The sequence below is a fragment of the Centroberyx affinis genome, unplaced genomic scaffold, assembly GCF_046629955.1.
Source record: "Centroberyx affinis isolate AG114_WGS23_722 - 3 ecotype Tasmania unplaced genomic scaffold, CSIRO-AGI_Caff_v1 ptg001340l_1, whole genome shotgun sequence".
Classification (NCBI taxonomy): domain Eukaryota; kingdom Metazoa; phylum Chordata; class Actinopteri; order Beryciformes; family Berycidae; genus Centroberyx; species Centroberyx affinis.
The window spans coordinates 533,476-555,066 of NW_027279837.1; the positions used below are offsets into that span (position 1 = coordinate 533,476).

General features: G+C 45.3%; 1 protein-coding gene across 1 annotated transcript in view; it reads left to right on the plus strand.

The window, feature by feature from the left end:
* Positions 1 to 21,591, plus strand: part of gli3 (GLI family zinc finger 3) — a 97,754-nt gene that overhangs the window by 64,207 nt on the left and 11,956 nt on the right. The window contains exons 5-10 of the mRNA XM_071525834.1: positions 5,960 to 6,165; positions 9,459 to 9,617; positions 13,451 to 13,652; positions 15,305 to 15,524; positions 16,760 to 16,873; positions 17,977 to 18,117. Coding sequence (XP_071381935.1) covers positions 5,960 to 6,165; positions 9,459 to 9,617; positions 13,451 to 13,652; positions 15,305 to 15,524; positions 16,760 to 16,873; positions 17,977 to 18,117 — 1,042 coding nt within the window. The remainder of the gene's footprint in view (positions 1 to 5,959; positions 6,166 to 9,458; positions 9,618 to 13,450; positions 13,653 to 15,304; positions 15,525 to 16,759; positions 16,874 to 17,976; positions 18,118 to 21,591) is intronic.

Consider the following 21,591-nt stretch of genomic DNA (forward strand, 5'->3'; position numbering starts at 1 on the left):
TGACACCTGACTGATCCCAGTTCCCCCCGAAACCTGGTCTGGGAGGTGGAGACAGGAGCTCCTCTGCTCTCTGCACCTCGCCTCACTCAGCTTCTGGTGGCCAGAGGCATAATGTGCCTGGAAGAGAGACAGGTCCACCTTCTTCTGACCTGTGGCCCAGGATTTTAATACTACATCTTGTATCTCATATATATGAAAAGTCCATTTCCAAAATGCTATGCATCCATTTAGGAAAAAATTGTGACTCAAAATATAGTGGATCCAGGCTGTAAAACGTGTCATTTTGTCAACCAAGGACTTAATGTACCCACTACACTATAAAGGTCTCGTGTGGCATTTGTAAACATATGCCAAATTAATTGTGATACCTTGGTATAATTACTATAAACAAATGACACCATGGTTGATACGATTGGTAGCCCCTATCTCATGCAGGTGGTATTGTTAGTACTAGTGTTTCTCAAAATTATTTCTCATAAATCCCATTGCTGCCTTTTGCGAAGAGAATCTTTGCTTCCTTGGACAAAGGTTTTCTATTTCGCTTTACTGAAGAGGATGAACTTGTTGGAAGTAATTTTTCTATAGTCCTTTCACTGCCGATGCAAGAAGACTCTGTGCAATCTGCCTTTGTGCCGTAAAGCAATTCAGCAGATTTCCTGCAAAATCCAACCTGATGGCACACAATGCAAAAAATGCTGTGTAGAGTTTAAAGGTTGCCAGTCTTCTTGGTGATGGTTCTGTTTACAGTAATTTTTCTAACGTCTCAAAATTAATTTGGTAATGATTTATTGATATTAAAATGTTAACACATAGCCCCTTTCAGAAGATATCATGATTGGTTTTAACTGTGGTTTTCATGGTTTTTGTCAGACTTTTTATTTCCAAATCTCATTTTGGGACGAATCCAGTAGCTATTGATGAAGAACATGCTGGGCTATGAGCAATCACAGGCAGTTATTGGATTATTGGATTTGGACCCACCAATTTCCTGTATACTTCAGCAAAGTACAGAAAGACAGATTTTTTTTTTTGTTCATTTTCTTTCTTGTGCAAGCATTTCATCCTTTGAGCTGAAAGTATTTTGCAAAGCGCAGGCCCTGTTTTAGCAGGGCACAGTGTCAACACCAGCAGGTCTAACTGCTGCACCACAATGATACCTTCTGTGCCTAAGTGAGGTCATCGGCCCTCGCCGCAGCTGCGTGTTTCAACTGCAGCGTCTGCAAAAAAAAAAAAGCTATTTCTTATTAGTGTTGATATAACCTTGCTCCAAACAAAGATTCAAGGACATTTACATGGACACACATCCCTCGTCGAAACCTCAAGATCTTTCGGGGTCATATTTACACTGGGAAAGTATATAGTCATCCAGTGAAATAAGACGACAGTTTCAAATCCACAGACCGCCCCGTGTAAACATGCGATGTCTTAAAGAGGCGCTGGCTGGTTTAACACAGGCCACGTGAGAGGAAATGGCTTCCATATGTCAGGAGCTCCGTCTTTCCTCGTGCCCGGTTTGCAGGATATCTTCTTTGAGGGTTAATAGGAATTATAAACCTGTGGAGGGAAGTGGAGGAGTGGAGGAAAAGTTTTTTTTTTTGCCGCTCTGCATACCATGACCCTGGTAAGACAGAGCAGCCTGCAAACCCTGGGGTACAGCTTTGATGTAAATCTTAAATCAGGTGTAACTAAGACGCTACTTCGCTGGCACTGGGTGCAGACACACACACACACACACATATGCACTCACACACCCACACACACACACACACGCACACACACGGGGTGAACATTCATGCACACACACTGCACATTGTCAGATTACTTCCTTTCGTCATGTTGATTAATGCATACTGGCAGATGCTAAGACGATCAAGGCACTGGAGAGAGGGGCTGAACACAGAGGATGGGCCCTTCTCATGCTCTCTCTCTCTCTCTCTCCCTCTCTCTCTCTCTCCCTCTCTCTCTCTAGACACGCCACACTCCTCCATGCCATCCATCTCTCTCCTGTCCTCCTCAAATCCCCTCACACCTGGCTCTGAACCCCTAGAGACCTATTTCCCTCTCCTCCCTCTCTCACTCCCCTCCCTCTCTCTCTCTCTCTCTCTCTAACTCTTCACAGTCCATATCTCCATGTGCGCCCTCCCTCCGACTACTGTTCATCCTCTAACTGTCTTCCCCTCCCCTCGGCGGCCCTCCCTCTGCCTCCTCATATCCCGCGTTCTCTCTCCACACCTCTCTCCTTTCCCCTCCACCCCTCCCTTCAACACCCTGCAAACTTTTCTCTCTCCCTTTTCACCTGAAATGTCCCCCCCTTCTTCCTACCAATCAACATGTGCCATCTCTCTTCCTATCTGCAACACGCACGCTTTCTTCCCCCTCACTCTTTGTTACCGGTTCTTTTTGTGACCGCACAACCCTGCTTTTTTTTCTCTCTCTCTCTCTTTTCCTGGCTGCCTGTTCCTATGCGCTAAATTAATTGGAAAAACAAGGCGAGCAGAGGCATTTAGCCAGGGTCAGTGCGGGGAGACGCAGCCAACGCATGACAGGGTTAATCACTGTCACGGCGGCCAGAGTGGGTGTGTGGCTCTCCTCACACAGGCATGCGGATGTGGAGGGCCAGACTAGGAAAGAAATAATCAAATTCTTCTACCTTTCTTCCTGGCTTCTCATTTCTGTACCTAAAATGTCTCTATCATACATACCAGCCTTTCCAGAGACACAGGAGTATTTGTTCCATTTACTGTGCTGTGGTATTGACACTTGCACTCCTGCTGGTCGCTTGTAATGTTGGTGATGCAGGAATTTAAGTTTATTGTACTATTTATTGCACAGTAGAAGATCAATGGTCAAAATGTAATATAGTCTTATGGAGGTGTTCAGAGACAAATGCTTCAGACTCTGGTCCTCTCTATTTCTATTTCAATTTCTATTTCTATTTCTATTTCTGTTTCTGTTTCTGTGTCTGGTTGTCTCTGTCCCTGGTTTGGCCTCTCCTCTGTTCTGTCTCTTTCTGTCATCATGACAAGGATCAGGTTTTCTTGTGGTTTTCCTCAGTTGTATGTGTGCGTGCATGCATGAATATGTGTGTGTGTGTGTGTGTGTGTGTGTGTGTGTGTGTGAGATAAGCAAGTCATGTGCCCACATGCCACCATTATATGCCTCATTTACACAGATCAACACAGCTGCAATGTGACGTTCACTTTGATGTCACATGGCTGACCATGCATATCACACACACACACACACACACCTACACACACACACACACACACACATACACACACACACACCTGTCAAGAACTCAATTGGAGGGTAGATTGCACAGAATGCCCTCAGCATGGCCTGTTTTGTGTTGAGGAAGTAAAATATTTCTCATGACTCATTTGACAGGAGACGTGCAGAAACACACAAATCAAATGGAGGCAGTATACAAACACAGTGTATTTCAGTGTCAGTTAAAATCCCAAACATCTCACCTTTACATCCTTTGAACTTTAACAACAAGGCTTATGATGTTCCTCACTCCCCTCTTCCGGTCGCTTCACTGGCTTCCCATCTCTGCACGCATCAAGACACTGGTCTTGAATTTGATCTACAGACTACAGGGCAGTAGATCAGACTGCCCCCCCCCCCCTCAATCTGCAATCTATGGTCAGGTTCCAAACCTCGCCTCGTTCCCTCCGCTCCTCCACCCTTGCAGATCGCCTCGCCCCTCCATTGCTATCAATTTTCTGAGCCCAGCTATGTTGACTCAGAAGTCGCTCACCCCGGTCGCAACTCTTCACATCCCTGGCGCCACAATGGTGGAACGAGCTCCCCCTCCCCCCCCCTTCTGTCAGAACGGCCGAATCACTGCCCATCTTTCGGCGGAGACTAAAGACGCATCTCTTCAGATTACACCTGGACCCTTCTTGAACTAACCTATCTTCTGCCCTTCTTAAACTTAAAAAAATAAAAATAAAAATAATTCAACAAATGCTACTTATTCCTATTAAAAGTCTTAGCTGATGAAGACTGTGATGCACAGTTGGTTTTACTACTGTTGACATAATATACTTATTGTAAGTCGCTTTGGACAAAAGCGTCTGCCAAATGATGTAATGTAATGTAATGTCATCTCTGTTGTCTGGATGACTACGACTTCCCCTCTCAAGAGGACGAGTGCTTCTTGTCGTCCATTCCTCATGTACCTGCTTCAGCATCACAGAGACACGGTGTCACACTCTTGAACTGAACGCAGTGAAAGCCTTGAAAATCACCCCGCAGCCCCTTTGGGCTAATTACTGAAAGGCTGCTGAAAACAAAAGTTGGTATGTGTGTGTGAACGCCTGTGTACACATATGTCCGTATGCGTGAGTGTGTGTGTGTGTGTGTTGTTTCCGCTCCTCAGTGCTCAGTGCTCATTATTGGCCCTGGCCTGAGCTCTTTCATTAGGGGGGCTGTGAAGTGGAGGGACAGCGGGGCCGGTGGGGGACCAGGGGACGGGGCGGAGGTCGTAATTGGGCTGTTCCGCTCCCCTGGCCTTGCTCAAGGTCACTGTGAGACAAACTCTGGGCCGGGACTCTCACTCTCACTCTCTCTCTCTCTCTCTCCTCTCTTTTCCCTTCCATCTCTCCTCCTCCTCACCTCCCTCTTATCCGACCCCATTCCTTTAAACCCCCACTCCCTCTCTCTCTCCCTCTCCCTCCTTCGCTCCCTCCCTCATCCTCTCCTTCTCCTGGGGTCTTTTGTCACAGTAGACTGGTCCGTTGGGGAGCCACAGAGGAGTGGAGGGGCTAATTCACTCTAATCTCTCAGCCTGTTAATGTCTGGCTGATATGTGGATTTCTCCACATCCTCGGGGGAAGGCCTTTGTGGTGAAGGCCATCATTATGAAGTTTCCTAGCCCTCCTAGCCAATTATAAGAAGGGAGACAAATTAGTTCATCTCGAACTTGGCTCCTAAGAAGTTTTCTTGATTGCTCTCAACTTTATTTCATGCCTCAGACCAGATAGACAGAAAGGTTTTTTTGATATAAAAGAATAGCCTGATATTATTCATATTTTCTATTTTAACAGAGACCACTATCTTGTGTGTGACCAGCCGATGGATTTTACACAACATCGTATCCGTCATGTGTAATGCAGTAAATTCTGTCAACTCACAGCCAAGTGCAGAGCCATCCTGGAGAAGTGGTGTAGCGTTGCTTGTCTGGCGCTGGCTAGCGGTGAGCGTGGTCTACCGTTTCACTCTGATTAAGACGCAGCGCTGAAAGCTGCCTTTGATCTGAGGAAATGTCTGCGTAGGGAGCAGTTGGAATGCAGCGCTCCCCTCTCTGCCTTGCAGATGGAGGGAGAGTGATAGTGTCACAGTCCATTTGTCCGGCCGCGCCACTGCCAGTCCACCCACAGCAGTGAAGTCAAGGTTTTGGCTGTTCAAAAACAAGCAGAGACATACATGCCTGAAGAAATGAGCATGATGCGCCTGTTTAATTTGGGAAGTCACTGGAGTATAGATGTTTTGTATGATAGTATTTGTTACAGTTATGCATCTTGGAGTGTGATAGCCTGGTTCCAGACTCCTGAATCGCGTCGTGCCTACTCTTCAGATTGTGTCGAGCGATTCAGAGAGTCTGGTGTTGCTCTAGTCAACAGCCTGTCCTCGCTCAAAGAAATAATCTTGTTAAAGTTAGTAAATACGCCCAGCATCAATTTAACTGAAAATAACAATGTCAGAGCGGCCGGATACGCCAGTCACTAGTGATTGGTTTGGGGAAAATCAACCCTCCACACACAGAAAACGGCTAACATGGAGACAATGTCAGACTGAATAATGGAGTGGTAACAAAATGGACATTCAGTCTGAATATCAGGCTGGGCGTGTGAATGAGTCAGAGTCTTATTTTGCATTTGTATTATAGAAAATTCAAAGTATGCATTCTTATTCTTTCTTTGTTTTTCTCTCCCGTATCTCTCTGCAGGCCTCCTGCGCTGGCGGGCAGTCCGGCCTTCTCCGATATCTCCCTCATCCGGATCTCGCCCCAGCGGAACCCCTCTGTGGGGGCGGAGTCGCCCTTTCACCCTCCGCACCCCTACATCAACCCATACATGGACTACATCCGCTCACTACACAGCAGCCCCTCCATCTCTGTGCTCTCAGCCGCCCGGGGCCTCAGCCCTGCAGATGGTGAGTAAAGTGAAACATACACCCGACACACGAAGCATTATGCACACACACACACACACACACACACATACGCAGCACAGATGCACACTCAGCACAGACCATTCACACAGCCTCAGCGGAGCAGAAATAGGCGATAAGGTCTCAGTAGACCTTTAAAAATAATTGTTATAATTGATTAGTGGGGAGTCGATAGTTGAAGCTATTAAGAGCGTTCTGGTGATTCTCCATATCGGTTTAATTCCTGTTTGAGATCAGAGGAGGTCAGGTGAGAGGCGGCCAGATCCATCTCTATTAAGACCCAGTGGTTAGTGAGATGTTATCTGAGAGAGGGAGAGAGTGGATGGGAGTATTATGAGTGTGACTGCATGCGTGTGGGTGGGGGGTGGGAGGTATGTGTGTGTGTGTGTGTGTGTGTGTGTGGGGGGGGGGGGGTGCAGGTTGGAAGGAGGCTAATCCTTTTGATCTGTGAATCATGTCAGAGACCTCTGGAGGATGCATCAGTGAGCGGCGCGGTCACGTACAGTTACACCGCTCACGCTGAGGGAGGGTCGGACTCAGGTTCAGGGTTGGGGGGTTGTTACGCTGTCCTACAGGGAGCATTTGTTTCCTGAGATCTTGAGATGGATGTAGGACTGGGAAATCAATTAAAGTGGCCGTGCAGGCAGGCAAGAGGGACAGGCAAGGCCAGAGGAAGGTTTCACCAGAACCAGATTGAAGCCTGGAGCTCAATTAGTGAACCAAGCCAGGCTCCACCCCATCTGTGAAACCAGGTTTAATCATCTAATGCTAATCAATAGTAAACTCTAAAGAAATACATCCACTTTCTGGCAAATAAGCTATTTAATCCACTTAGTATTTAGTATGTTACAGTATTTTTTAGATGATGCAAAGCTATCTAGTACTATCCAGCAGAAACATACACTATAGCAAACTCAATAGATACTGGACAAAGCAGAGGTTAAACTTCTACAGATTGTTTATACAAGAGTAAGTTTATCAAAGAGCTTATTTGGCAAAAATCGATGCACTCCTTTAAGGTCTTGAAACCGCTTGATGACCTCCCATCACGGCCCTCATGCCCTCGGCCATGCTGGCTACAACCTTTAGGCACTTAAGCAGCAGAGACCCACTCTAGTTCCCTGCCTTGTGTTGAAGTGTATTTGTGAAGAGGCAGATAGCAGGGGCGATTCCTATGTACCGGGACACTTGACCTCTTCTCATCCACGTCTGTGAAAAACTATGTCTAAGTGAAGACCAAGAGTGTCTAGTACCAGCCTCTCTCAGCCTCCTCCTCTCCTGCTCTCCACTCCAACATTGCACTTTGCGGACAGGAAGTATGTACTCGAACTGAAACTCTCTACCCTCCAATTTTCCATTACCACAACATAATGTGCACCAGGCTCAGCTTGCTTTAAATCAAAATAGTTTCTCCAACCTACCACATGATCCCTTTACAGTTTATAATGCAGTGAATTGTGAATGAGGCACCTAATTACTCCTTTAATCAACCCAGTGATTAATTAACCCATCAGCTTTTGTGTTGTTAGTATATCACCATGCTTACAGGGAGGCTCCTTCTTCAATATGCAAAGGTTTTTTTTGTTGTTTTTTTTTACCAAAAAGTACATTTGAATAATGATGAATTAATTAACAGAATCCGATGGAGATTTAAAGTGGGTGGGATTTAGTGCCACCCTCTTGCTACCACACATTTGCTTTCACAGCTTTCTTTGCTCCTCCCTCACACACAATATCTCTCTCTCTCTCTCTCTCTCTCTATCTCTCTCTCTCTCTCTCTCTCTCTATCTCTCTCTCTCTCTCTCTCTCTCTCTCTCTCTCTCTGTTGAGATGGGGTTCAGAGGTAGGCTTGCCCCTTATCCTATTGTTGTGCTGAAGGAGCTCCCGGTGGCTCACCAAGTCCTGAGGCACGTCTCTGAGTGCCACACTGACAGCCTTCCCCCACTCCCCCTTTGCCCCCAGGATCGCACTCGGATGCCAACATTTCTGATTTAGAAATTCCGCAAAGCCCTTTTCTGCGCATGGATAGAGAATGGGGCACATTATGGTTGAATGCAAAAGCAAAGCTAAAGCGGAACAGCGAAGACAATTAAGAAACTCCCCCCTTCCACTTAAGACATAATACCCAGATCGAATTAATTTAGAATTTTTTCTTACATTCATTCAACCAATCAGGGATGCATATTGCAGGCATACAGGCCGGCCTTAGGAGGAGATCTTTTCATACAGTGTTTCTTTATTTATTTTCTCTTTTTTTTTCTTGAATTGGGGGAAAAAGACAGGAATTAGCCGCAGCACTCTGTGGGTCTGAACCGATTCCATATTTGCATCCAAAACCACAGTGTTAGTCTTTTCCCTCTCCCTTTCTTAGAATATTTGCATAAGGAAGCCCACCACCAGATGTTTATTTTTAGGCGACGGTTCAAGGACTTACAGCACTCTATAACTAAGGGAATGACTTGGAAAAGAGAGGTATTTTAAGAAAGAGAGAGACAGAGTGAGTGAGAGAGAGAGAGAGAGAGAGTAGAGAGGGGGCAGAATCTTTTGCTATTTCTTTATGCATGCAGATCTATCTGGGCAGATTTAGGCCTTTTGTTTTCCTATGGAGTTTAAAGGAGCAGAGTAGGGGAGCAGGTTGCGTATCTGCATACTGCAGCTCTGGCATAAGACGAATCAGCCTACATACTCATATACCACACACACAAGCACACACACACACACACACACCCATGCACACTCTCCAAGTGATCAAGGAACAGTAGGAAGAAGAGAAAGGGCCGTTTAAGAATTGTATTGTAAGACAATGACTTATGCTATGCTTGGCATGAATGCATCAATCACACACTAATGCATACTAACTGTAATCTCTGAGCAAGCATCCGGTAATCCCATGTGGGACTCTCGACTTCAGGTGATGCTCCCTATGCAGCTGTTTTGCTTAACTTGATGGTGTTGCTAATGTGCTCATTACTGTTCTGCTGAGCTGATTATCATCTAATGTAAATGAACGCAGGCTTGTAATGCAGTGCAGGTGCATTTCCTGTCGTGTCCTCCTCATCGCCTAATTCTTTTTCCTCCTCTCTCTCCTTCTCACCCCTCTCCTCTTCCTCCTGTACCGCTCTCCCTCCCTTTCTCTTCTTGCACCCTCTTGCCCCACCTTTCTCAAAGTTTTCCTTTCTCGCATCCTCGTCTTATCTGTCTCCTCTTGCCTTCCGTCTCAATCTCTCCCTCTCTTTACCTTGCATCCTCTCCACCCATCCCACCTCCCTCCCCAGCCCCACACACAGGTCTGACTACAGCAGAGTATTACCACCAGATGGCCCTGCTGGCGGGCCACCGAAGCCCTTACGCCACCGACCTGCTCCCCTCGGTGGCGTCCACGGCCGGCGCCGGCAGCAGCGCCCTGCACATGGAATACCTGCAGGCCATGGAGAGTAAGTCTGCACCGATCTCATAGATCTCATACCGCTACACTCATGACTCATAGCTGATGTGATATAGACACATTGGTCTGTTTCTAATCAAGTCTCTCAGAGTAGAGTGCTGATCCAGGATCACCAGCTAGCTTCCCATGACTATCTCATATATATATTTTGGCCCTTTGATACCGCCAAGTTCAGATTCATAAATCAGTTCTTCACAACATAGGCCAATGAGTAATGTAATTGTATGATTCTGTTGTTAATGTTTGTCTGTTTAGGTCCTTTTACACTACTACTCAAAAGTTTGGACACATTTTTGTATTATTTATGTATTATTTTATTAGTTATTTTTACTATTTTCCACATTTTAGAATAATAGTAAAGACATCAAAACTATGAAATAACACAAATGCAATTATGCAATGACCAAAAAAGTGTTAAACAAATCAGAACTATCTTATATTTTAGATTCTTTAAAGCAGCCATCCAGGCTTTGGAAAGAAATTCATACATAGGAATCAACTTCACTATTTATATTTGTCTAAGAAACACATTTCAGGCATTTAAGCATAAGCCTTTAGATCAAAATGGCTTTAAGAATATGAAAAACATAGTGCATTCAATCAGGTGTGTCCACACGTTTGACTGGCAGTGTATGTGTATGTCACTGCATATTACATTTGGTGGATGCTGTTATCCAAAGCGCCTTACGGTGCCATGACTGCATGCATTTTTAGCATGGATGGCCCCAGTGGGAATTCAACCCTTAACCATGGCACTAAAAGGCACATTCACAGTAGGCCTACACCTAGCACATACTCTATATATAGATCAAACTGCAGTCCAACCATGCCAAGGAGGGAGCTGCAACTATACTTTGACATGATTTAAATGAGCTATTGTCTTAATGTGTTGGGCTCAGGACTGTGTGCAGAGGACTTATGCTAATGAGTTATTTTAAAGTGTAAATAGGAAATTAAACGCACACTGAATCTTAGGAAGGTCGGACAGCCTCACCCCGCTCCCTTTGATGAGAATGTATTTAGTCAGGCAGACGCCGCTTTCATGGAAATCCGGGGTGAGGTTCCCCCTATTCCTCAGAACAAACTAATTAAAACTAGCCAAACTTGTGCGGGTATCAGAAAATTAATTGCTATTAAGTGGGAATTGGAATGTCCCACCATTCATCACTGGAGAAATCCTTTCTTCTGTGTCACTTTTTAAGATTAATAGACTGAAACAAAACAATTAGGGCCAAATTTCAAGTGGAGATGCTGGCTCCTCACTTAAAAATCGCCTGTGATCATTGCTAGTAATAACTCATCATGTTTCAACAATGTGTGTTCCACGCCAGAAAAATTAACACTTTAAAGCTTTGTTGGGTTTTAGAAAAAAATATACAAAGAGCAGAGCGTATCAAGAGGCTTTCACTAATAATGTGCTCTACCATGTTACGGCGGCTATTTTAGTCTACTTCACATCAATGTAATTACCTTCAGAGAGAGCTGGGCTAATGAAACAATGGGCCTGTCCTGCCTATTTGTGCTTTAATGGGCTATTGTCTGCCTCCTTACTGCCTAATTAGCGCTCGTGCTCATGGATCACCATGCTAACATCTGTATTTGGAGTCTTTATTAGTTAATTTTAATTTCCTTTCTATTTTTTTCCTCATGATGTTATAGTGTTTTTTCCTTATTAATGGGTTCAGTCTCAATTATGTTTGAGCTTTGTTTTGAACACCGAAACGCAACTTTCATAACAACATCCTGGTTAATTGTATTTATTGATTATAGTTATGGAGTCTAATTGCAGTAGATTTGCAATAATTTCATCTGTTCAGCAAAATCTACCTAAAAAACATCCATAAACAAATAGTGACACATAATTTTTATGTTTGACATTAATTATAATTACACTCATTATGAGAATTATGATTATTGCCATTTTGATTTATTTCTAGACTTAGTGCCTTTACATCTCATATATTGAGATTTCTGTTGCACATATAAATTCTGTACAGTGCGATACTCTCCCTGCATCCCTTCCCAGCGCTGCTGTGATAGTGTCCCTCTCAGGTGGCCCCCAGGTGTGTCGGCGAGGGTTCAACTCCAGGTTTGGAACCGGCTTTTATTTCCAATGCCGTCAGTCCGGCCTGTCTGAACCCTCCCTGGCCGCGTGAATTAATGACGCGGCGCCTAACCAGCCATCCCGTCCATAAATCAAGAGGAAATTAGAGGGACAGTCCTGCTACGAGGCAAGACGCTCCTCTCTCTCTCTCCCCGGTTGGCCGATTTATCATTTGGGCTGTGCATTAATAAACACCACTCCCAGGAGGCTTCGCAGTGGTGGGACGCTGCCCCTCCCCCCGGCTAAACCCCCTCCTAATTCACCACAAGTGGAGGCTGTCCCTCAACACTCGCGTGGATCCGGCTTGTTAAGTTAAAGAAAAGTGTTTGGGTGTGTCAGGCAGAGTCACAGGTCACCAGCAAGGTAGGGATTCGATGTAGAAGGCTGGATGTAGTTTATTCCAGGAAGATAAGGTATGATTTGATATGCAGGAGGATGAGTTATATGATTTGTGCTGAATGAAATAAGTGAAGAAGCAGACATTTCGTCACGTGACTAACATGCACTGTACTGCATTGTGTTGTGCGATCGTGTGAGCTCAGGGATTTGTGTGTTATTGTGTGCCCCTATGTTTATTTCTATGTGTATATGTATGCTGCCCCTCCACCCCCTTCTTCCTCACTAAGACATCAAAGAGAAAGGCAGCTTTTCCATACGGGGCCACAGCAATGACAATGTAAAGGGGGTGTTCCTCTCCATACAGCTTTATGCTGTACTCTAAACACAGGCCTGTGTATGCCAGAACACCACCGCCGCCGCCACAGAGGCATACATGCACACACACAAATTCGTATCCACACACGCTGATTACCATGTGAATGGAGCGTTCTGTAATCGTTGGATGTGTCAAACGAGAGATGGAGCATTTACGTTTGGGAGATGGATGGATTGTGGGGGCCGTAAATATGGAGGGGGGTTATCGGGGCTGTGTAAGCTGGTTTTGTTTGCCTTTATAAAATAACTCAAAATGTTTTATTTCCAAGTCTTGAGTCACAAAGTCATTGTGTCAGTTCATGCACAAAGCGCAACATCCCCTCAGCGCTTTTTTCTCCTCCTTCCATCTCCCTCTGTTTTTCCCTGTCTTGTTTGTGACATCTCCATGTGAAAAGACAACAAAAGTCATGTTTTAATCTCTACCCGTGGCTCATTGTATGTGGGGAGAGAATGGTTTTTCCGTTTCTGCCTTTTACCTTTTCAAACCCCCTTTAGTATTTCCAGTCAACACTGATTGCATTTGAATAACGAGTCAAATTGGACTTGATTAAATATTACCATACACCGTCAGAGCATTTCTCCAACATAAAAGGCATGTTTTCTCATGGATGAAATGCAAGCAGTGCATCAACTGACAGCTGAACACTCATTCAGATGAGCCTTTTGTCTGATGATTGACAAAAATGTCATCTGTTAGGGTTAGATTAGGTTAGGGTTTGGATAAAAGTCAAACAAAAAATCATGTATAAACCAATAAATCTTTTTATCCATAAACTCCTTTTTAGGAATTTAGCTGCTCTTCTTATCCAGAACGACACAGAATGAGTGAGCAGGTAGAGGTTCAGTGTTTTTCTGAAGAACAATTTGACAGGACACATGGCTGTCAACGGACACAATGGCTCTTGCCGGGTTCGACCCTGTGACCTTTCAGTTACAGAGCGGTCTCTCTAACCACTGGGCCATCCTCCTCAACTCTAACCTCCTCCTCTCCTCTCCTCCTGCAGACTCTCGTTTCCCCAGCCCGAGGCTGCCGTCCCGGCCCAGCAGGAAGCGCCCTCTGCCCATCTCACCGCTCTCTGAACACAGCTTTGACCTGCAAACCATGATCCGCACCTCACCCAACTCCCTCGTCACCATCCTCAACAACTCCCGCTCCAGCTCCTCCACCAGCGGCTCCTACGGCCACCTCTCTGCTGGAGCCATCAGGTACTGGCTGGACTGTGGTTTGTGTGTGTGTGTGTGCTGGAGGGGGTGTTTGTCCTGCATACATTTTTAAATATTGCAGATAATTTAAAGTGGTGGTCCACAAGATTCTCTTGGATTTCATGATTTTGACATGATTTTATATATATTTATTACTTTAACCATTCTAACAGAAACACAGTTCCAAAAAATAGACTTCATATGAAGCATCTCTGCTCAGTACATTCGAATCAGCAGTCAAGACCAAGGATCCAGTTGATCCTGCAGTGCAGAGTCAAAAGTTTAACTCGCATCCTGTCAGAGTGTCTTTCAGGTGCTTTGATTGACTGTGTTTCTCTCAAGGTGGCCATTCAGGGATTAGCAAATGCCAATTGTAAATCAGACAGCAGGATCTCTCCCTGGGGAATAATGTCTCTAATATCATTGTATTTTTTTACACAGTACACTTAAAAAAAAGTGTAAAACCTGTACCAATGTGTCCCCCTCAGGATGATACCGTAGTATCACCATGTAAAAACATACTGTGTTTGTGTGTCAGCATGTGTCTGTGTGTGTGAGAGAGTGAGAGAGAGAACGGGAAAGTGTGTGTGTGTGTGTGTGTGTGTGTGTGTGTGTGTGTTTGTGTATCATCCATGTCAAACCCCCTTGTGGGTGACGATCTCCCAGCCAGCCAGTCAGCCTGCCTCCCCGGCGGCGAGTGTCAGTCATCCCGCACACCTCATGGAAACATCACATATATCACGCCGCGGCACCAGAGAGCGAGCGAGGGAGCAAAAGAAAGGAAGGGAGAAGGAAAAGGCAAAGATCCATCGCCCCACCCGCGGCCATTGATCAGCGATCTGTAAGAAGAGGCTGATCAATCACGTTGCGTGCTCGGCCACTGTGGTAGTGACAGGACCCAAATAGCCAGGGCCAACAGACTGATGAGTGATATGACAAGCGGATGGGCCCCCAAATGTGTCTCGGCCCATTGATTTCCACTCGGCCGGTAATAAGATCAGCAGACATATGGGTCGCACTGAGAGCAAGGCGTCAGCGCTCAGGATGAATGGAGGCCGCGCGCCGCTGCTGTCGAACCACACAGATCTGTGTTTGTCTGGCGGTTTACCTGTGGTTACAGAAGGACCCCAGAGGAGGGTTGGTGGCTTCATGGATTTTTAGTATCCACCGCAGTATCAACAACGCTACCTTAGGTCGCAGGAAAATAAACTACAGATAGTGAGGAAAAATCACGAGGCATCCAGTTGCAGTAACAGCAAAATAATTCTGCTTTATTTACTGTACGATACACTCCAGATTATTTATCATCGCTATCATTTGCCCAGTGGAAGAATGACATACTACCTTACACAGACCACATGATAATTCACTGTGTGTTAACAAGCTGAACATTCATTGGCAGGGATTTGCCGGGAGCCCCGTGGTTCCAGCATTACCACACCACCTCCTGTCAGATTGTCCTCAGGGATGAGGAGCTATCCAGAACAATCCATTTATTCACTGTCTGTCCTGCCTTTCCCCTCTTTTTTTGCCTCATTGCCACTGCGGCTGATGTTTTAATACATGGTAAAGTTGTATTCCGGTATTGTGATGTACTGTATATTTTCCCCAGCACATTTGGTCAGCCCTTGCCTCTTCCCTCTGCCCCCCTGCAGCCCAGCTTTAAGCTTTGCCTACCCTCCAACCCCGGTGGCTTTGCAAATGCACCAGCAGCTGATTGGCCGGCAGCCGGGCATCGTGGGTTCCGCCTTTGGCCACAGTCCGCCGCTCATCCACCCGACGCCAGCCTTCGCCACCCAGAGGCCGGTACCTGGCATCCCCCCCGCCGGGCTCAGCGCCAGCGAGCGCTCGGCAGTCTCCAACGACTCCTCACAGGTGAGAGCGCCGGTAGACGCCTGTGCGATTCATCATCACAGGTAATAGATAGCGGCGCTGTATGCCAGCCACATCTCTGCGAAACGGAGTGCGCTAACATGGTACAGGCAGGCCCCCCCTCCACGCACTAATCTCCTGGGAGTTTCCTCCTACTTGTGTTGTCTCTTGTTTTTGGACTGCCGAGCGCGGCCCAGAACGTGCCTGCAGCAAACAACAAGGGGCTTGTTAGCATAGAATCCCACTGCTGACTCCATTAATCACTAGAGAGAGAACAAGGATAGAGAGAGGGAATATTGACATGGATGGATGGATCCAAAAGGGCTTTTTCTCTCTTTCCTCAGTCCTTGCTGTATGTGCGGGCCCACATTTAAAGTAAATATTCAATGTTTATTACCAATCCTCCCTGCTGTTCCTGCAGCTAGAATTCTGTGTTACTGAGAATGAGGCCTCATTCAAATTGTGCACACCAAAATTGCCCTTTCCTTCTCCTGAATAAACAGAATATTGCTTTGGGACCACATCAGAATCTCATATGTTTCAGCAAAGTTAGTAGGGCAAATATAAACAAATATGTTACATATCGTAGAGACTGACAGGATCTCAGCTCTCTCACAGTATCCTGTGAAAAAGTACCAGCATTTCAGGACCAAACATTTTCCTGGAGAGGCCAGGAACAACACAAAGCCAAGGAAACTTGCTTCCTTTTCCAGGAATTTCGAATCTCCTTGTTAATTCTTTTTTTTTTCTGGTGAGCTTGGCGTGTAACAAGAATTCCCCCTGTGCTGAATTTAAGCCAGGGCCAAAGTCAGGTCATCCAGTGGTTCAGTGAATGGTTCATTGAATTGGTTCATTGAGTTTGTTTTAATTGCTGTGATTAGGGTAGCTAATGTGATATATTGAGCAGCATAGTTTTTCATTAGCACAGTTAAAGAGTGAGGACACTGAATCAGATATTGACGTTCAGCCATGGTCATGTTGTCTGATTGATTTATTGCTTGACTGATTGATTGATTAACTAAATGATTGATTGACTTATAGAGTTTGCTTATGTAAAAACAACACATATAACACTCAGCTTGATAAGCATCACATGTATGGTTAATAAAACTACAAAGGATAACAATAAATCTAAAGAGCTTGTTTCCGTTATTGTCCGTAATTGTACATGTGTCTGTGGGAAGCTTAACATGATCAAATGAAAGTTTTAAATGTATGAATATTTTCTGTTTCCTCAGACCAAACCGACGAGTGAGTCTGCGGTGAGCAGCACAGGAGACCCGATGCACCACAAGCGATCTAAACTGAAACCAGAGGAGGAGCTGCCCAGCCCCGGAGCCGTGAGCGTACAGGTGAAGATTGTTTACATTCAGGACATTTATAACAGAGGAAATGAGCTTGTCCATAGTATCAACAGTATCAAATATGCTTTTCACTGATTTATTCTACAGGACATTTTTTCAGCTATTTTTAGCTATTAAAACTGTTTTGTAAAACTATTCCCATTCTGGCAGAAAGCAACAGAGTCCACAGCGGTCGGTAAATCCCAGAATTCACCAGCCTCTTCAACAATTTTTCACAGATTTTAGACTAGAATAGGAAGCCCAAATGATGGCTGGTTGCCTGCCAAAGTGGCTGCAAGAATAGACAAGCTTACCAGCCATATTTACCTGCATTTGTCTGTTGGCTGGTGTTAGTTTCCCACCCTGCTCTCTGCTGTTCTCTGCTTTCTAAAGCAAAATATTCCATTGATCTTTAGGACACTAGAGGGAAATTGTTTTCTCTTTTGTTTAATCAAAATTTTAAGTGGGTGGGAAAAATGAAAGAGAAATGTGATAAGAGTAAGCCCGCCGTGTGTTTGTGTCTGCAGGAAAAAACGCTGTTAGAGTCAATATTCGGCTGTGATACAGCCTGAGGTGTGTGGTGAAGCCCGGGCTGCTGTATTAGTCCAGACCAAACCCTGCTCCACTCAGCCATGTAACAGTGACAGTGAAATATGTCTAGGCTAATGGAGCAACCTACAGCAGGAAGAGGGGGTTAGATTCCTGAAATACTCGCCCAGGACCTGTCGTATATCAACCCCAAATACAGAGCTGGGCTTTCAGCGCTACATTTCCGCTCTCCAGACTTCTCTCTCCCAGCCAGCCAAACAAGGCCAGATTCACATGGGCACTGTGGTCGAGGCGTGTAACCAAATCATGTGGGGTGGGGGGGGATGAGGGAGAGGGGGGCATTTTGTGGCTGTGCTTCCTACATCTGAACCAGCGGGGTGTTGAACAAATATTTTATGACGGCTTTAGATGGATTGGATGCAACCCTTTAAATTATGTTACCTAAATCCACTCAAACAGCTACCACAATTTATTCCTGGTTCCTGGTTTTAAGTCAGCATTACTTCTCTGTGCCGCCTGGTGTATTGGTTGCTAATCTGAAAAAAAAAAATGTCTTTCTCCAGGACCATCCAGATGGGATGACCCTGGTGAAGGAGGAGGGGGACAAGGATGAGAGCAAGCAGGAGCCGGAGGTGGTGTACGAGACAAACTGCCACTGGGAGAGCTGCTGCCGCGAGTTTGACACGCAGGAGCAGCTAGTACATGTGAGTATTCAGCAGTAAAAAAAACAAAAAAAGTCCAATAAATTCCAATGCCAGTGGAGAACATTTGATTGTCTGCTGTAGGCAGCTTTGCATGTTGGTAGCTCCAAATGGCAGTGAGTTAAGAGAGAGTTAACTGAACAATTTGAACATCAATTTCCAGAAATCATGTAACGTGATGTCAGTAATCTGCACACAGCACGCTCATGTCTGTTATCACTTTGTACCAAAGGAAACCAAAGAGAGAGGAAAAGTTGGTGAGTCCAGCTAATGTTGGTGAGTCCAGCTTTCTCTGGACAGTTTGGATTTTGCTGTTAGGTTTTGATTCATCACTTCCTCTGGGCAGAGATGTGTACGTGCCCGACACCAGAATTTCCTTTAGGCAAATAGGGTGAATCTACATCTCAATTAGGGGGGAAGGGATGCTGCAGCTCTACAGTGTGATAAGACAGCTGCATTTTTACATAAAAATCTCACCTAGTGCAGCTTTAACACAAAACACACACATGGAAACTATAATTTCTCTGGGTTTGTATGCTGTGAGTATTTCCTCAGTATTTTTCCTTGAGCTCAGTGGATCCCAGCGACATCAACCGAAGCTATACTAGTCCGGACAGAACAGGCATCATCGCATCGCGCTCTAACTGCCTGCCTGTGTGCTTGTGCAACAGCAGTCTACGGTACAGTGAGAGCTGCAGGCATTGACTGATACTGCTGCCGGATTCCTGATTGGATCCAGGGACGGTGGTAATGGGCTCAAAAGCTGCCGAGCACGTCTCACAGCTGAACGTCGCTAACTGATTCGGGCGGCCTGGCACCGAGCCTCCCGGAGTCTGGATGTTACCGGACCGGCCCTCCGCCTCCGTGTCTTGTCTGTTGCAGCAGCTCTCACACCGCGATGGATGGTGCTCATCCTGTTGTGCCTAAGGGGTTGCTTTTAAGCTAAATATTAATGACATTATGGTCATGTCTGCCTCACAATGCCTAATACTTAACACTGATGCTATTAGCTCTGCTGCTGCTGCTCTCCCCTGTGGCCTGTGAGCATCGGTGAGCTGTTTACCAGTCAGCTAACTGAGAGAGCAGACTCGCCCTCTCTCACTCTGTGAAGTTGGAGAAGTGGTGAAAATACACCAATATGATGCTGTGAACAAGGGACACATGAAGCACACATACTCACACTCCAGTACGGAATATACACACGCACACACACACACACACACACACACACACACACCACCACACATCTGATAGAAAGATCCTCAGCTCTCCACAGCTGTCTATTTGCCGTCTGACATTGCAATCCTCAGCCGCGGTGGTAACCCCTATCTATAATTGATATCCTCAGCACGGAATGGGCTGCCTCCCGTGTTTGAAGGGCTCTGCTCAAAGGTTGAGGATCTTGACAACTTCTTGCCCCTGTTTCAGGGGGCAGGGGGAGTTTAGGCGGTGGGAGAGGGGGGTTGGGTTCTTAATAGAGGAGAGGCTCACTCACATCCCCCCCCCCCCCCCCCCCCCCCCCCCCCCCAATGTAGTCACACCAGGTGGCCATCTGAACAAAGCAATGTCCGCTCATTCCACCGCATACACAATCCAGCCTAACCTCGCCGAGCTACGCTTCTAATCAGCACACAGCCGTGATTGCCATGTAGACAGATACCAACAAAATCCTTATTAGTTTTCCATTTTTCCATCTTGGAATTGTTTTTTTTTGGGGGATGGGGGGGGGGGCATTTGACTTTCTGATATTGCATTTTATTTCTCATTTTCTATGCACATGCAGATATAGAGAGAGATGCCAATAAAAGTCTTCGCCTACAGAATCCCTGCCCTCTAATTCAGCAGAGCGGAGGAGAAAATGCTCTTATCTCTCCCCACCCCCACCCCCCTCAGTAATAGGATAAGTACAGTATTTGGACCACAGTGGCTCTCCTCGCACACTGGGAGGGGGTTGTTGGGGGGTGGGGGGGGGGGGGGGGGGGGGGGATTTCCATATAACCAAACAATGGAGCGTCCCCTCCCCCTGTACGTGTCTTCTGAAATGGCTTTGGAAGGAAAACGTGATGAGAGAAAATACCGGTTTCTCCTTGGTTTTTCAGCACCAGCTTTTGCACCAAGTTAACTTCTCCAGCAAAGCGGGCTTGTTGCTCACACGGATATTATCATATTCAGCACTGGCAGTCTTTGATTTAAGCTACAAAAATGCTCAAAAATTTGATTGCTGTTGCGAAAAATTTCCGCCATGAATTAAATGGCTTTTTGAAGTATTAAAAGTAACGGTTGCGTTGATTAAAATATCCGCCTTTCTTTTGTGGTTGGCCTAATTTTAGAATTAAGCCTGCGCACCACCCTCATCGCTTTCCACCTTGTTCAAAAGCTCTCCTGCCGCGCTCTTGATGCATATTTTTACACTCTCAAACGTGCTCTCACCATGACATGCCATGGTGTTCCTTTATCATCTGCGTTTAAGCGCTCTCGGTGCTGGCGATAAGATAAACATCAGATCTATGCAATTTAGCTCACTTATCTGGCCTACCCAGTCAGCAAAAGCGAGGCGGGTGTCAATTTTAGGTTGCTGTATTTATTTCATTTATTCCTCTCTCACCAATCACTTAGTACATTTCAACTCTCTACCTCTCAATCTCCCTCTCCACTCATCTCACATGCTTTGGTTCCCATTTTTGGGCATAAACCTCTCCCTCTCTCATTTTCTCTTTCATTTTCTCTCCCTCCCCTCTTTCCCCTTGGAGGGAGTACTTTTAAAGATAAGGCCTGGTGGCTTCTTTAATGTCTCTCTTGAAGTGGGCTTTTTTCACTGGCGTTTGTCACGGGAGATGCCAACCCCACACTTCTATAATTCCCTAATATGGCCTTGCTCAACAAGCTTTTATTATTCCTCATTGATCTATTCCTGATACTTCCCCTTTCGGCCGAGCCATGGTGCAATCCATAAGAAAATAACTGTACAGCGTTCTCATATGATGAAAAATTCAACTTAAGGAGTATTGTCCTCTATATGATATAACAGTCTTTTAATAACAAGTGGCTTTAGAATAGAGTTATTGTTCTTGATCAAAAGGTCATCTGAGTATGATGTTATGAAAAACACAGACTAAGACTATGTGACTATTCTATCTAAGTTTATATATCTTATTGTTGTGTCATGACCACAGAGAAATATCACTGAGTATCATTAGCTCTTATATTTAATAGTGTGGCATGACTTCACATGTTACTGTGGTTAAACCATTCCTGGCTTGAGACCTACATATTTACATATTTTATACACAAAAAAATGTAACTGTATTTTGTTAGGATTATTATTATTAGGATTATTTCTGGGAGTACTTTACTGGGAAACTCAGACAGCCATTTAAATAGCGGCAGGTATTCGATGTCATTTTTCTCTTATTCTTATCTGTATATTTATACCTCAAATACAGCAAAGTAAGCTGACAGTAACTGAAAATAATCAGA